General features: G+C 38.0%; 2 protein-coding genes across 4 annotated transcripts in view; one reads left to right on the top strand and one right to left on the bottom strand.

Annotated features, from left to right (window-relative positions):
* ADAM23 (ADAM metallopeptidase domain 23) overlaps positions 1 to 16757 on the bottom strand; it is a 205499-nt gene that overhangs the window by 79641 nt on the left and 109101 nt on the right. For all 3 annotated transcript variants that reach the window (XM_055120304.1, XM_055120305.1, XM_004601306.3), the window contains exon 4: positions 12266 to 12329. In XM_055120304.1, coding sequence (XP_054976279.1) covers positions 12266 to 12329 — 64 coding nt within the window. The remainder of the gene's footprint in view (positions 1 to 12265; positions 12330 to 16757) is intronic.
* On the top strand, positions 10746 to 11003 carry LOC129399654 (U6 snRNA-associated Sm-like protein LSm8). Its single transcript, XM_055120306.1, has one exon. The coding sequence runs from the start codon at positions 10746 to 10748 to the stop codon at positions 11001 to 11003; it is 258 nt and encodes an 85-aa protein (XP_054976281.1).

Raw genomic sequence — 16757 nt, 5'->3', positions numbered from 1 at the left:
AGAGTTATTTCCTGATCTGTTTCATTTTATAAAGTGTCTTTCTAATATACAATCTTGGAAACTCCTCTATCCCCAATAGCCAACTTTGGTTAAACTGGTACTTATTGTTTACATATTATCACTTTGTAAATATTGTTTCATATTATTATGATTTTTCTAGCTCCATTACTGAAAAACTTTATTTAAAAATTTTTCTTTTTTTGCTTACATATTTTCCATGTGTTTAACAGTACTATATTCCCTATTTTTAAAAGCATTATCTACAACTCCTTTCCTGTGATAAAACATAGCAGGTTTGATCATATCTATTATGTTTTGGAAACACGCATGCACACACACACACACACACGCACACACAGGTTCACTCACTCACACCATCACCACCCACTGTCTTTGCTTTCCTCAATTTTCCATGAGATCTGAGGCATAGCAACCATGAGATCTCTTTCTCTTCATCCTGGGATGAAGCAAAGGAGACCCCTTTGCCTGCTCTATCCTGAATCTTAGCTCACAGGCCATCTCCATTCATGGTCTTTCTTCCCCATTTTTGGAGACACATGTTTATGGATGGCAAATTTGGTGAGAACCTGAACACACTAAATTTTCTCTTTCTATCTTTACACTGGATATTATCAGGTGGGTGGGAAAAAGTTCTAGATTAGAAATAATTTTCTCTCAGCACTTCAAACTGTGCATATTCATGTGTCATATGTAATGTTGCTATTGAAAACTAAATGTCATTTCAAATGTTTAGAATTTTTCTATAAAACCTTTTTGATTTCTTTCAAGAAGACTTTATGAAATCTTATTCATCTCATTTACATGGAATTTCATGTCACGCTTTGATGCAGGTCTTTGCTTATTAATAGTGCTGGGCACTCTGTGACACTTTTTAATCAAGAAAATGCATGTACTGGAAAACTATTAATTCATTCCTTTGCAAATTAGTCCTTCCTTTGCAACTTTTTTCAATAAATTGAGCAAGGATAGAAGGAATAGTCCCCTGGCTATACAGGATAGGGAGATGACCAGGGATTAAAATCGCCTCCATGTAGACTTCCAAACATTCTGTTTTCAGGTGCCTTCAATGCCTGAGACATTTGGGGTGAAGTAACAAGAATTGATTTGCTTCTTCTGGCTTTCTCCCCAAACAGAATTTAGCAGAGCAGAGAAAAGCTCAAAACTAACTCAGTTGCCTCTCATTATCTGAAAACATTACGGACACCTTGCCATGCTGTCTTTTCCTCTCTTTGTGGGGTTATATCATTCACTTGCTTCACTCCTCAGCTATTATTTGGGTGTGCTGTTAGTAGGAACAAAAGATCAGTATAATTATTGTTGCTTAATCAGGGCTTCCTGATTGTTTTCTTAAACAATGTACTTAACACACATTGACATTTTTGATATTTACATTAATTTTGATCACTGATTACTATGTAATAATACAATAGCCTCAAAGGGTGTTTGAAGAGCCCTTGAGTTTCATCCACACACTACATAATTATTCTACAACAAACTCAGTTTGTCTTTCAGTTTCTATAATGTTCAATGCTGTTTCTCCAATAGGTGCTCTAGTGTTATTCATATTTTAGAATCCCCAAACATATATAGTACATAAAATTTTCCTTCCACTAATTAAATATTCATTTTTATAATCTATATGCAATAAATTGACTTTTATATATTTTATATATTTCTATATTATTTTATGTGTCAATTTCTACTTGCATATTCAATTCTGGAACTTAAGGAAAAAAAAGTGACATCATGCATCTTAGCAAGTTGAAAATCCAGGTCAAAATTCTGCAATTAAATTTCAGACTCTGCACATGATTCTAAAAAGAACCACAGGTAACTGTAAATTCCATCAAACTGGTAATTTAGCACTTTGTATCACACCCAAAGGCTATCTTAAGTCAAGATACTGTTAAATGTGTATAGCAAAAACTACATATTTACTTGACCTTTCTAACAAAAGGCATATATTTCAGATTATCCTAAAAATAAACTTTCCCTTCTAGATTATATGACTGAGTCCCTAGAGATTTTGTTTCACTAACTTGTGCTGTAAATTGAAGGTTATTGTTTTCTCAGTATAAAGGTGATTGTTACTTGTCTTAATTAGGGCAGATATTATCTGCATATGAGATTGGGCACGTTCAGGGTGGTATGGCCATAGATAAGAGCAGATATTATCTGAAAGCAACGGTCAATTCCTGAAAGTGTGAATGTGAACCACCATGTTTTCCTGACCTAAATGAAATGAGGTAATATTCAATACTGAATATATAATATCAAAAAAGCTTGATTATCTATATAATGACATTTAACACAATAAACAATTATTCGAATTCTAGTTAAATATCAACATTAGCAATATTAGAGGATTTTCTGATTTTCTATGTTTCTTACTATTAAGTTTATACAAGTTTCTAGGAAGATATTTCCAGAAAAAAAAATACTGCTTGACACCTTTCCAGATCTATGTATCAATTTGCAAAAACTACTCTAAATGAAATCTTTTTATTTGCTTTCTGGGTCACATCTCCAGCAGCACTCAGAGTTTATTCTTAGATCTGTGCTAGGGATCACTCCTGGCAGTGCTCAGAGGACCCAAGTTGGTTCCAGGGATCAAACCCAGGTTCACTGAGTGCAAGGAAAATGCCTTGCCTGCTGTTCTATCTCTCTGTGTCTACAAAGTAAAATTTCAACTATTTTCTTTCAAATGAATAGAAGGGAGAAGAGTCACTATCTCTAGGGTCTCAAGACTAAGAGCAGTTGGCAAGTATGAAGAGGTCATTTTTAGTGAAGTTGATGATACAGGCTAGTCAGTTCTAGGGAAGCTTTTTCCACATAAGGATCTATTCATCTTGAACACTCTACTTCTCTCCCAGGAATTACAACTATGATCTTTGTGTCCAAAGAGGGTAAAGAGGGTAGAGACAGGCACAAAGTGTTAGAAGACTCTGCCAAAGGCAGAAAAATGCCAAACTGATTCTTACTTTTTTGCGACTCTCAAACCCAGTGTTTCTTCAAGGAAGGGGTCTGAGAGTTCAAGAGTGACTTTGAGATCACCACTGCTAAGTGAATCACAAATCCATGTGTTGGCCCACTGCAGACAGGACATAAGAAAGAACTCATTTTGTAGCTGATATGTCCCTATGGCATTAGCATTTTCAGATTCAAACCTATTAAATTCCACAAAAATGAGTACCTGATATAAGTACAAATTATTGGGTAGTCATTGAAAGAATCTAAATTCCCAGTCAGTGTGTTCACCGACTTCCTCAGTCTACCATTTCCAAAGAGTTGAACACTCCACAATCAGAGACAACAAATAACTTTGTGCAGTAAGGCTGTTAGTTGAGAACCCCAGTGGAGGCTTCCAAGTCAAGCCTACAAATAATGAAACACTGAAGTTATCTATACGCATCCTTTAAAATACTTTTTGGGTGGATGCTAGAGAGACAGTACAATGAATAGGATACTTGCCTTGCATGTAGCTGTCTCGGGTTTGAAATTTGGTCCTCTACATAGGTTCACAAACCCCACCAGGAATGATCCCTAAGCTTAGAGCCAGAAGTAATCCCTGAGCTCCACTGGATGTGGCTCAAAAACAAAACAAAACAAAAAAACTAAATAAATTTAATTTAGCACTTCTGAGGGGCAGATCACATAGTACATGGGTTAAGTCACTTGTCTATCAAGTGATAGACTGGGGTTCAATCCTCAGCACTGCATGTGGTCCACCAAGCACTAACAGGAATGATACCTGAGCAAAGAGCCAGGAGTAAACCCTGAGCACAGTTGGGTGTACCCCAACCTGCTTCAAAATAAATAAAACACTTTTGAATCAAAAGTGATTGGGGATAACAATTCTGAACCTAGTGATGACAATCTGGGAAGAGAGAAAAGACTCAGCTCTCTGGCATTATTGATCAAATGATAGGCGTGGGTTGATTCTACTCACTTTGAATAAAATTTTTAAATAGAAACTGTTTCAATTTAGTTTATTTTGAAATCATCCCCATCTTTGTGTCTATATAAACACATGTAAAGTTCAACCAACCATTTTATCATTGCTTAAAAAACTCTTTAATTAAGAATGATCTTCATCACTTAAGAAACTTTCATAAATCTGAGCATTCCTGGTGACTAAAGACTTTATTTTTAACCTATACTCGAAGATCTGGATAAACACTTGAAAAGAAGCTACAGTGGCCCTCATTCACAAATACATGTAATATGGCATTCCTCATTCTGAATATAATAGAGAAAACCATGACTCTAGTCTCATATGATTATTTTACATGAAGATTCTTACATCTTAAAAACTACTCAACAGCTAGGTATATAAAGTTATTCCTCCATCCCTCTTGAGAGCCCGGCAAACTACCGAGAGTATCTTGCACCCACAGCAGAGCCTGGCAAGCTACCCGTAGCGTATTAAGATATGGCAAAAAACAGTAACAACAAGTCTCACAATGGAGACATTACTGGTGCCCACTCGAGCAAGTCGATGAGCAACAGGGTGACAGTGATACAGTGAATGTCATATACCTAGACATTAGCCAGGAGCATCCCCTAAGCACCAAACTTAGAGTAGCCCCTGAGTGCCATCAGATGTGGCTCAAAACCAAAAAAACACCACCAAAAAGGAAATCATAATTAAATTCATAAACTCAGTTGTAGTACTGAAAATAAGGAAACAAGAGCAATTTTCAGAGAATTGGGAAACATAAGAGCCTAAAACCAGTTTAATTATTTACATTTATTAAACTCAAAATGGGGAGAGATGTCCTCAGAGTTGTTAAATAAAGTATCAGAACAGTTTGGTAGTTCCAATACTACATAAATATTTAACAGTTCATACAAATTAGACTTTCCAGAACTTAAAATAGCTTTGGGAGGAGTCAGTATAAGCTGCTCTCTTCACTTCACTGAGAATTCTTTTTTTCAACTTCCCAGCCAGAAGCTGTGCTCACCAAGGTCCAATCCATCTGGCAACAAGCCCTGCCAAGAAGTGAGTTTGAGCGGAGCTATGGTGGTGGTTTGATAAGGAAAGCACACACACACACACACACACACACACACACACACACACACACACCACAAACACATACACATGTACACATGCACACACCAGTCTAGGAGACTGAAATGATGATAGTGATGAAGAAAGAAACTATGGCAAGAACAGAATACAGGTAGAAAGGAAGAAATTTTCATTTACTCAGTTCATTATGGATATTCAGTACCTAGAAAGTCACGAGATGAGACAGGTCTAATTCTTTAATGAATAAATAAAGATCCGCATTTGTTTAATGAATGAATAAAGATGGCTTTTGCATGAGCCTAAGGGATGAGACCAATCTGAAAGGAGCAGTGGATTCCTGTTTGTTAACTGTTTTGTCCACAGACGAGGAATTGATCCCTTTGAGATATAACTGACAAACTGAAAATTTATTCAATGAAAAGAGCATACAGGTCAGTGAGCCTAAGGTTATTCCTTGAGTTATGTGACCATCTCCACTCTCTAGCTCTAGAATAATTTCATCATCTCTAAAGGAAACCCTGTACCCACAGAGCCCCAGGCAGCCACTAATCTGTTTCTGTTCTCTATGGGTTTATATATTCTAGACATTTCAAATAAATGGAATAATACATTATCTGGTCCTTTGTGACAACTCATCCATTCTTGTTCTCTATGGGTTTGTATGCTCTACACATTTTAAATAAACTGAATAATACATTATGCACAACTCATCCATGTTAGAGCACACATCAATATTTCATCCCTCAGGTATCTATAAATAATATTATTTGCACTTTTGTTATGCATGATGTTAATATGAATATCCATGTACATATTTTAACTTGACCAAATGTTTTCAATTCACTTGGAAAATATTCCTATGAGTAGAATTTCTGGGTCAGAAGACTACTCTGCTTGAATTCTGAGAAACTGCCAAACTCTTTTCCAAAGCAGCTTTAACATGGTATATCCCAGTACAAGTGGCGGGCTCCATTCTCCACATCCTTGGTAACATCCATTATTATCCATCTTTTTAATTACAGCCATCCTAGAGGGTGTTAACTAGCATTCACCTCAAACTTAAAACCAAATGCAAGGACTGAAACAGAAAAAGGAAAATATGCATCCCCTTTATTTTACAGCAGGAAAGAAGACACACTGAGAATCCAAGAATCCTTGGATATACAATGCCCTCAGTGAAGTGGCCCAGATTTACCCACCTAGGCACAGATTCGTGGTGAAATCAACAACCCCCCTCCCACACACACACCAGCAACGCTAACGCAGGGGTGGCTTCTGCAGAGTTCAGAGCATTAAAAAGTGGGGACAATGTGCTCATCCTATAGAGGGAAATCTCACCAAAGAAAGGGAGGAGAGAACTCTGCAGGACATGAGCAATCCCGTCCCATAAACTAAGTGACACTCCGTTCCTTGGCCAGGAGTGAGTATGGGAAGAAGCCAGGGTAGGAAAACAAAGCTGGAAAAGGCCATATTTCCCCATCTACTCATAGTACAATGGAGGGAAGACTACGGCTAGTCTTCATAGTCCAGATGTCTAGCCTGGAAGCAATTTTTCATAAAAACATTGTGTAAGTACTGGTGAGCACTTGAAACTAATAGTTCACCTAAAAGGATTTAACAGGAATATGTTAGCTTTTTCATGTTGTCCTATTGATGCCCAGTTATTTTTTTTTCCTTTTTGGGTCACACCTGGTGATGCTCAGGGGTTACTCCTGGCTCTGATTCTTAGGAATTACTCCTGGCAGTGCTCGGGGAACCATATGGGATGCTGGGAATTGAACCTGGGTCAGCTGCGTGCAAGGCAAACGCCCTACCTGCTGTGCTATTGCTCCAACCCAGTTCTTTACAAAAACTGGAATACTACAATTAATATATTTTTAAAATGTCATAAGAAACCTGTTTATAGTCTGTCCTGCGTAAAGCTTTGCACTAGAAAATTTACCAAAAGCTATTGTCCTGCTGGGGGAGGAACAGAAGCAAGAATTTGCTGATACCTGGTGCTAAGTCTATGTGCATTACTTCATTGGTTGACCTCTTTAATTCCTACACTTGCTACACAAGGTAAAAAGCCCTTCTAAGTGACTTTCAACTAATAAAGTAAAAGTCTATGATATTGCTTGTTTCTTTACTAGAGGAGGAATAACATATGGGCTTGGAAATTGTGAATGGGAAAACTCAGCCTTCAAAGGCAAACAGATTAGTACTCTGTTTCTCTTGAGTTATGCAACAAATGTATGTGTACATATTTTGTGTGCATGTACTTTTGTCTAAGTAGTTTAAGATCTCCAGAACAACGGTTGTACAAGACAGGTTTATTTAGCCTAGCCATCCTTACATGAAAATATCTTTCTAAAATATTTTTGTTACCTGTCTCCCCATCAAAAAAAGAAAACTATTTCATGAGACCTGGAAATGACAACAAAATCCCTATTTCAGTCATAATAATTATTTTTTGGCTTTTTGGGTCACACTGGACAATGCTCAGGAGTTACTCCTGGCTCTGCACTCAGGAATTACTCCTGGCGGTGCTTGGGGGACATTTTGGGATGCTGGGAATCAAACCTGGGTTGGGCGAGTGCAAGGCAAACGCCCTACCCGCTATGCTATCACTCCAGTCCCGGTCAAAATAATGTTTTATTGGAAAAAATGTGGGTATCTGTACAGATTTTTCTTTGTTTTTTGATTATTTGGGATTTTTTTTGGCTACACTAGTGATGCTCAGGGCTTATTCTTCTTCTATGCTCAGGAATTACGCCTCACAAGGCTCAGGGAACCACTTGGGATGTCAGTAACTGAATCTGGGTCAGATGCATGCAAGGCAAGTCCCCTGCTCACTATACTACTACTCCATCCTTATACAAAGATTTTCTTTAAAAATCTGGAAGGTAAGCTGAAGTATTTTTAAATGCTCTTTTAAATATATACATATGTATATACAGAAAGATGAAATATTTTCTTTTGCTACAACAGTGCTAGGACAAGAGAGGTCATCCGAAATGAAGTAAGCCAGAATGATAAAGGAAAATAAGAATGATCTCTCTCATAGATACCTATGAGATAGATCTCTTTATATACTACATAGGTAGTATATTTTTTAAAAAGGAAGCAAAGACACAATGTCTAATAAAAACAAGTCCACAGAACTCTGGCCTTCCAACTAAGGTTACTAAGAGGAAAGGAGATAAAAAAAGAAATGGGCTAAAAGGATTCTATGGACAATGATGAAGACAATAGTAATCTGGTGGTGGTGTGGTGTGGTAACACAGTATCCCTAAGATGTATACATATTTATACTCTTGCAAATCAATGCTGTCTCAATAAAAGTTACATTTCAAAAATACATATTATAGTGGGATTTGAATTTATACAAACTTAGAGGGAAAAAAAACCACCTCTTAATATGTACAAAAATTCTTCACAAAATATAGCAACTCTGACCCAGAAAATGCCATGACCAGAATTAATCCTCAAGCAATTATTAAAGATATACTCAATATGTTTTAGGAAAGTCTTTTCTTAGTCATTTACATAGTAAAAGATTGGACACAATCTAAATACTTATGGGATTTTTTTTTTTGAACCAGCAATTTCACTTTTGGTATCTAACTCCCAAACACAAAAACAATAATTCAAAACATATTTGCACTTATTTTTTTAGTGTGTTTACTGCCACACTTACTACAAAAGCCAGGATATGGAAACAATCCAAATCTCCAGTGACAAATGAATAAAGACACCATGGTATATATACACAATGAAATACTATGAGGCTGGAGGGAAGCATTAAATCTTGTAGTTAGCTACAACTTGGATGAACATGGAGTGCATCAGACTAAGTAAAATAAGGTAGAGGGAGAAGGACAAAAAACAAACAATCTTGGGGCTGGAGCTATAGTACAGCAGGTAGGGCGTTTGCCTTGCACTCAGTCAACCCGGGTTCGATTCCCAGCATCCCATATGGTCCTCCGAACACCGCCAGGAGTAATTCCTGAGTGCATGAGCCAGGAATAACCCCTGTGCATTGCCGGGTATGACTCAAAAAAAAAGCAAAAAAAAAAAATCTTACTCAGGTATATCCAGAAAAAAAAAATAAGGGAATAAACAGTAATGAAAATGAGGAGTACAAAACATAGATCATCAAACTGGAGGTATGGAGGGAGAAGGGAGGAATGAAGTGGGAGGTTGTGGGTTCTTTAGCGGCGTTGGGGTGTATTAATTATGTACATAAAGGCCATAAACGTTAACACAATTGTAATTGTAAATAATAAACTGGAAATTTTAATAGCTATGGTAAATTATAGAAAGTTGTAGTTAATAAATTAGAAAAATTGCCCAGCTTTTAGAAAATGAGTTTAAAAGATTATTTCATCCACATGAAACCATTTGTAAAATTCCTGCCACAAAATAGTATGTACCATATCTCAGTTTGCAGGATGTATGTATACATAAATACAGAGCTATGAAAGCAGATGTATCGCTAATTCATTACATAGAAGCAAATTAATTTGGTTATATTTGGAGAAAATAGATGATAACCAAAAGACCAGGCAAAACACCTACAATACACACTGCATTTCATCTTTTAGAGATGAAATGCCCTTTGTTTTAAATTTTAGTTACAACCGATAGGAGATTTTAGTGTCTTATTAATAATAAGGCCTCCTTAAAGAAACCTCAGATGACCTCTGGAGGCCAATTTTCTATTCTGCTTTGCCAAAAAAAAAAAAGACTGAAATTCTAAGTTAGAAGCCTGGATCAGGTTACTGCAGGCTGCAAAGGTGGCTCATTTGCTGAGTCTATAAAGTTCTCATGCAACCTTTTCTACTCCAGACTCATGATTCAGCAGCCGCAGTGCTCACAGCACTGGCACAGCTGACAGAAGCTTCGGGTTGTACAAATGCCAGGAAGCAGCATTCTCGTGCACTTAGCATTTCTGCTCACTTCCTACAGCCTTAACTTTTAGGGAGATTTGACAACTTCCGAGATGCAGCCTAAGGCAAGAACTGACAGAATAGTAAGAATAAATATGTGGCATATCTTCATTTTTGTTATGAAACGCAAGAGTCTGGAACACACATCAGGTTACAAATGTGTCCACTGCTATCTGGCTAGTTAGTTACAGAGTATGAGAAATGCCAGGACCACCTGGACAGTCCTTACCACATAACCCACAATCCGTATGGGGAGTCTCCCAGACTGAAAAATCCAATTTCTCGCCCAGCAAGCTGAAAACCTGAGCATCACTTTGATGCATTATTTGCTAGTCATTTAGAAAAAAAGAATATCCAATCACATTTCCCCTTGGTCTTCTTTCCTCTGTTTCCACATTCACATCAGAAGTATCTGCAGACAATACTGAAGTTCCAATGTCCCCACCCCAACACTGTGTATTTCCGACAAAGCAATCTCTAGATGTAGTTATTCCACTTCCCTCTTATTTTAAACTAATTCTCCTTGCATTGTATTGACCTTCCGTGAAGAACACAAAAGTCCATTTCCAATTGAACGAAACCTAGAACCAATTACCTTTATACTAAAGTGGCAAGGTGGCCCCAAACATATTTCCTGGCTTTCTCTCAGCCTCAATTTCATTCTTAGCACTACAGAAATGATAATATTCTGGCCGGCCTTTTTAGCTTCTCTTGTCGCTGGTGCTGCTGTGTGTCCTGGGGCTGTCTGTCTGCAAATTATGATTTCTGCCCGAGAGAGCTATATCAACCAAACAGTTGCTGTGATCACTTCTGGTGAGAAAATGATTGCGGGAACATTGAAAGGTTTTGACCAGACCATTAATTTAATTTTGCATGAAAGCCGTGAACGAGTGTTCAGCTCTTCACAAGGAGTGGAACAAGTGGTACTAGGGTTGTACACGGTAAGAGGTGACAACGTTGCCGTGATTGGAGAAATTAATGAAGAAACAGTCTGCCTTGGTTTGGGGAATATTTGAGCAAAACCTCTGAACTCTGTAGCACACAAAGGGAAAATCACACAAGGAACCCTTGTAAATTTCTGCACAGAAAATCAGTATTCTAAGAATGATGTGCAGATTTTTATGAGTGGCATTGTAACATGTTATGCAAATTAAAATATTTCTATGGTTTACATAAGCATTTTTGCCTAGTCATAGGTTTGATAGCTTGGTTTTATTTTTATATTGAATTGTGTGAAAAATACTTTGAAAGGGGTCAGGAAAAATACCTCATGTTTTACTATTTATGAAAATCTTGTAAACTTAACCTGTTATACAAAGCATACAAATACTATCAGTAGTGGAGTATATATGCATTTCTTTCCCTTACAGTACATTCATCAGAAGGTAAGTTTTATCTTCTGAAGTTACATAAACCTTCATTTTTAAATTGATCCCCAGGATATTCCAGTAAGGTCACAGGTGAAAATCATGTAATTGGGGCTATGGATAGGAAACAAGGTCAGAAGGGGGCCAGAATTGAAAAAATGACCAGAAACTATGATCTAAAACATCCCCATGTATGACACCACTGCCTCAGGGCTACTTCTAAACAGTTTTGAAATGGGTAACGATGCGTTTGGGCAACGGGAAAAATGCTAATGAAGTTGCTCATAATCTTAAAGAACTGACTATATAATCTTAAAATTCCATTTTAACTTTTTAATTTTAGGATTTGCAAGATTTCAAGAATTGTTAGTTTTTTGTTATTTATAGGTGAATAAATAAACCTGTTTATATTGAGAAAAAATTATAATATCCACCTCCAGAAAGATTGTGAGAATTGAATGTTCCTGATATCTTCCTTCCCCCACCTGTCCTCTGCCGTTCTAGAACACCAAAGTCACCAGTTTAATTCCCATAGCATACCCAATCTCATTCAAAGACTTTGAGTCTAGGTATTTACTACTTTAAGACACTGATATGATGCCTCACAGCTCTTCATACTATTCACTTACATGAGACAACTGCACATATGACCAAAACAATAATCATTTCTTCACTAGCCTGAATATACAAACTCCTCTGACCTAATCAGAAATTCATGAATTTTAATAAATTTATTCTAATTTTCTTTTACTTTTTAAATATGCCCTAAATTTTTAAATGCACATGGTATAGGAGGACAAGTCATTTTACTGAGAGAAACATCAAGCAGTGCAGCATGCACTTTCTAGCTAAATGATTTAACAGATGAGGTATAGTTAGGCCATAGGATTTCCATACACTATTAGCCGTACCTTGGAGTACTGCGGTTTCCCATCTTCATAATGAATCTCCACATAATCGGAGGACAGCAAACCACTACAAAGGTAAAAAAAGAGTGATTTATGCATCTAAGATACTTGGAAGTTTAAAAATAATCAGCTCAATAAATGGATGTTAGACGCATGTAAACCACAAACCATAGAATGTATAAAAATGGTTATCAGAGCCTGGGATGTTATCCAGTAACAAATCATTAATCTGTTCAGAGACAAGAGCTAGATCACTTAAAGGTGAATTCCTTTTATATAAACTCCTTATTATTTGGTGATAAGTTGATAATTCGTGGATAATAAAATTGAAAGGCAGGACAGGAGGAGACCGGTTACACAAAAATTCCAGTTACGTTCTTAGCAATTAAAATCCAAAGCCTAATAATGAGGAAGGGAAGAGAGCAAAGACCATTAAGTAAACATCTAATGTCTTTGAGTCCATCTGGTCTCACAATTACTACAACTATTCAATCTCACAACTGTTCAGCTCTGCTACAGCATCACAACCTACCTCCCAGCCCCCCCAAACACATGCACAGGACCAGGCAAACAGAGGAGTTCGTCTGTGTTCCAGTGAGATTTAATTTGAAGACACTGAAATGTGAATTTCACACCATGAAGTTCTACTCCGCTTTTATGATTTTTAACCATTTGAAAAATGCTCAAAGCACTCTTGAGGCTCATACAGTGATCCAGGTACAGTCAGATTTGGCCTGTGTTCAACTCCTGGAATAAAGTAACAGCGAAGAGTATTGATTTTGAAGTAAAGGAAAATAAGGTTCGAAGTCCAGTCAGTTCCTTGGTAGCAGTGCGACCAAGTTACCCTACTCAGCCTTCCCCTGAGTGCAACGGAGACAAGCCGTGGTCCCAAAATGAAATAATACACTGCCGTGCTCAGCCAGGACTTAGCACTCTAAGCACTCAGTCCATGAAGTTATCACTACCTTCCTCTTGGCTGCACCAGACACGTGGGTCCCTATATACTGCAGAATGCACCACCCGGAGAGATCACTGGACTGACAGAGTGTCAGGGTTCAGGGCTAGACTCTGCCACAGGAAATAATGATAACAAATAATACTGCACGCAGTGTACCAGACACTGCCCTAAAGTCCTCATGCATTTATCCACAAGGGTCATCGAAGGACAACCACAGGATCATCTGTGAGTCAGATATGAACCCTAATTGAGGCTTCTTTCCATTTTCTCTTCTCAAAAAGTTAGAGCAAAAGCTTCCACAGGCCTCTTCTGCCCCGACATTTTGTTATTCCTGGATAGTAATGCTGTGGAGGATTTCTTTTACTAATATTTTAATATGTTACATATTTGTAAATAAGATAGAATTGATTTGAAATGGGGAAAAGAAAAAACTTTCACATGTAAAGATGTACACTTCAAAATACTACCTACTAATACCCTTTATCTATCCTTACTGTATTTACTCTGTCCACTGAATGGCTTATTGACACAAGTCAGTGAAATCTTGACTTAAAAATGCCGAAGATAATTTTTATGAAACTAATATATAAAGGGACTGGAGCGATAGCATAGCAGATAGAGCATTTGCCTTGCACGTGGCCAACCGGGGTTCAATTCTTCCGTCCCTCTCGGAGAGCCCAGCAAGCTACCGAGAATATCCTGCCCGCAAGGCAGAGCCTGGCAAACTACCTGTGGCATATTCGATATGCCAAAAACAGTAACAAGACTCACAATGGAGATGTTACTGGTGCCTGCTTGAGCAAATCGATGAGCAATGGGAGACAGTGATACAGTGATACAGTGACAGTTCTGACCGACACTAGGTTTCTTGTTATGAAACCTTGATACCGCTTACTGAATAAACTTTTGTAGCATTTTGGAACTGCATCTGCTGCCATTTTAAAGGACCCAAAGAGCAGAAATGAGGGAGGCTCAGAGGCATTTTGCAGAGCGGGGAGCTTGAATGCATCCAGCAGTTTCCTGCATGCGCTTACCACCCAGAAATCAAGCAAATGTATGTCCTTGTCCACTTTCTAATGTCAATGGACGCTTTCTAATGGAATGGATCTTTACTGATGATTCCCCAGGTGCAACTAAATTACAGTATGTCCAGTCAATCCTGTGACAAATCTATGACATGGAAAAACTATTGACAATTCTTAACCCTATAATCTTGGTGCCCAACAGGGTACAGAAACTTCTTTCAGTTCTAGTTAATTAAGTCAGCTGTGACTACACATAAACAGGGCTGGTGATGGTGATATTTCTCAGAGGAATGTTTTCCAAACATTAAAGGTGAGAGAGGTTCCCTAACTGTCACTAACTGTATTTTAATGATCTCTCTCTAGAGCTAAGTCATGAGTTTCAAATTTCTCCATCACACAATCACTGGAGCATGGGTAAGGGCTGGTGATGGTGATATTTCTCAGAGGAATGCTTCCCAGACACTAAAGGTGAAAGAGGTTTCCTAACTGTCACTGACTATTCTAATGATCTCTCTCTAGAGCTAAGTCATGAGTTTCAAATTTCTGCATCACACAATCACTGGAGCATGGGTACAGGCTGGAAACAAAGTTATTTTGGACCATAACTTTTGCTTGTACTTACAAGGCCAGAAAATTGTGTGCCAATCATTAGTCACCAAATCTCCCCTTGAAATTTAAATTTTTACTAAAACACTGAGATTTACAAAGTTATTCATAGTTGAGATTTAGATACAATATCCTAGTACCAATACCACCACCAGTGTCAATGTCCCTCCACCAGTGTCCCCATATTCCCTCCCATCCCCAACTTGCTTCCTTGGAAGACATACTTTTAAGATTGGTGGTTGTAGTTTGGACTTCCTATTTCCAGTGTTCTTTGTTTTGTGGTTTGTATACACAGCTATGGACTAGAGCAATAGCACAGCAATGTGCCTGGCATGTTCTGCAACCCGGATTTGATTCCTTTGTCCCTCTCGGAGAGCCCAGCAAGCTACCAAGAGTATCTCACCCGCACGGAAAAGCCTGGCAAGTTATTCATGGTGTATTTGATACACCAAAAACAGTAACAACAAGTCTCACAATGGAGACATTACTGGTGCCCGCTCGAGCAAATTGATGAACAATATAGATATACATAGCTATATCAAACACCCTACCCGCTGTGCTATCACTCCAGTCCTGTTGGATCGTATGCCAGCATAATTCTTAGTTTAGTGAGAAATCGCCATACTATTTTCCATAAGAGTTCACCCAGACTACATTTCTACCAGCCGTGAATGTGAATTTGTTTTTTACTACATCCCTGCCAACATAGGTTATTTCTGGTGTTTTTGGTATGTGTCATTCTCAATGGTATGAGATGCTGTATCACCGTCATCTTGATTTGGCTTTCCCTAATCATAAGTGATGGCAAACAATTTTTCACATGTCTGTTGTCCAACCTATAGGTCTTCCTCAGTGAAGTGCATGTTCATTTTTCTCCCTTTTCTGGATGGTATTTTTGCTTTTTTTTAAATCTTTTTGAGCACTTTATATATTCTCTTTATCAACCCTTTGTCTGATGTGTTGAATGAGAGTATTTTCTCCCACTCAGTTAGCTGTCTTTTAGTTTTGCCCAAGTTCCTTTTGCCATTCAGATGCTTTTTAATTTGGTGGTGCTTGGGAAACTGGATAACCACATGTGAAAATTTAAAGCTGGATCCAAATATCACACCTAAACAAAAATAAATTCAGCCTTCTCTCCCGGAAGGGAGCATAATATGACACTCACCATAACCATGCTGCCAGACCCCGCACCAGGCTGTTTCACTCCGGATACCCCGGAAGGGGACAGGTGAGATCTCTCCCCTCCCCAAGGGACCCAGCCCCAGCAGCCAAAAACCTCCAGAACCCAGCCACTGCCATGCTCATGGCCACTCTCCACACACTCATCAGAGCATCACTGATGAGTGAATCTATTCCTGGACCATGCGGTCGCATCCGCAGCCACACAATACTTCAAACCACACACCCTACCCATACTACAAGATTACAGCACCAAATCTGATAGTGTTTAAAGTAGGAAGACACAATCTTAGAGGGGAAATATACATTTTTTACATATATAAAAAGCACACAAGGCTCAACCTTTAACAATGTGTTAGTGATCTCTTGTAGAAGGGCTTAAAGGTCCTGGGGTGAAATACAACAATTTTCACACTCTTTCCTCTAAGGATATTTTTGGTAGCATTTCCAGTGGTTTTTCATAACAAAAAATACAAAATATATTATTTCGGCTGTGCTTTGGGGCAGGCGTTAGGGTTCAGGATGGAAACACCCCAAATATGGTGGTAGGAAGGTGTACTGGTGGTGGGATTGGTGTTCAAATATTAAACATGACCAAATATTGTGAATTACTTTATAAAATAAATAAATAAATAAATTCGATGTGGATAAATGACCACGAGATCAGATTGGAATCTATACAGTACATTGAGGAAAATATAGGAAGAATGCTCCAAGATTTGGACCT

The sequence above is a fragment of the Sorex araneus genome, chromosome X (genome assembly GCF_027595985.1).
Source record: "Sorex araneus isolate mSorAra2 chromosome X, mSorAra2.pri, whole genome shotgun sequence".
Taxonomy (NCBI): Eukaryota; Metazoa; Chordata; class Mammalia; order Eulipotyphla; family Soricidae; genus Sorex; species Sorex araneus.
This window is presented reverse-complemented; position numbering and strand designations above follow the sequence as displayed.

What these genes read in the sequence shown, in the direction of transcription:
- LOC129399654 (XM_055120306.1), top strand. Translation starts at nt 10,746, where the DNA reads ATGATTTCTGCCCGAGAGAGCTATATCAACCAAACAGTTGCTGTGATC.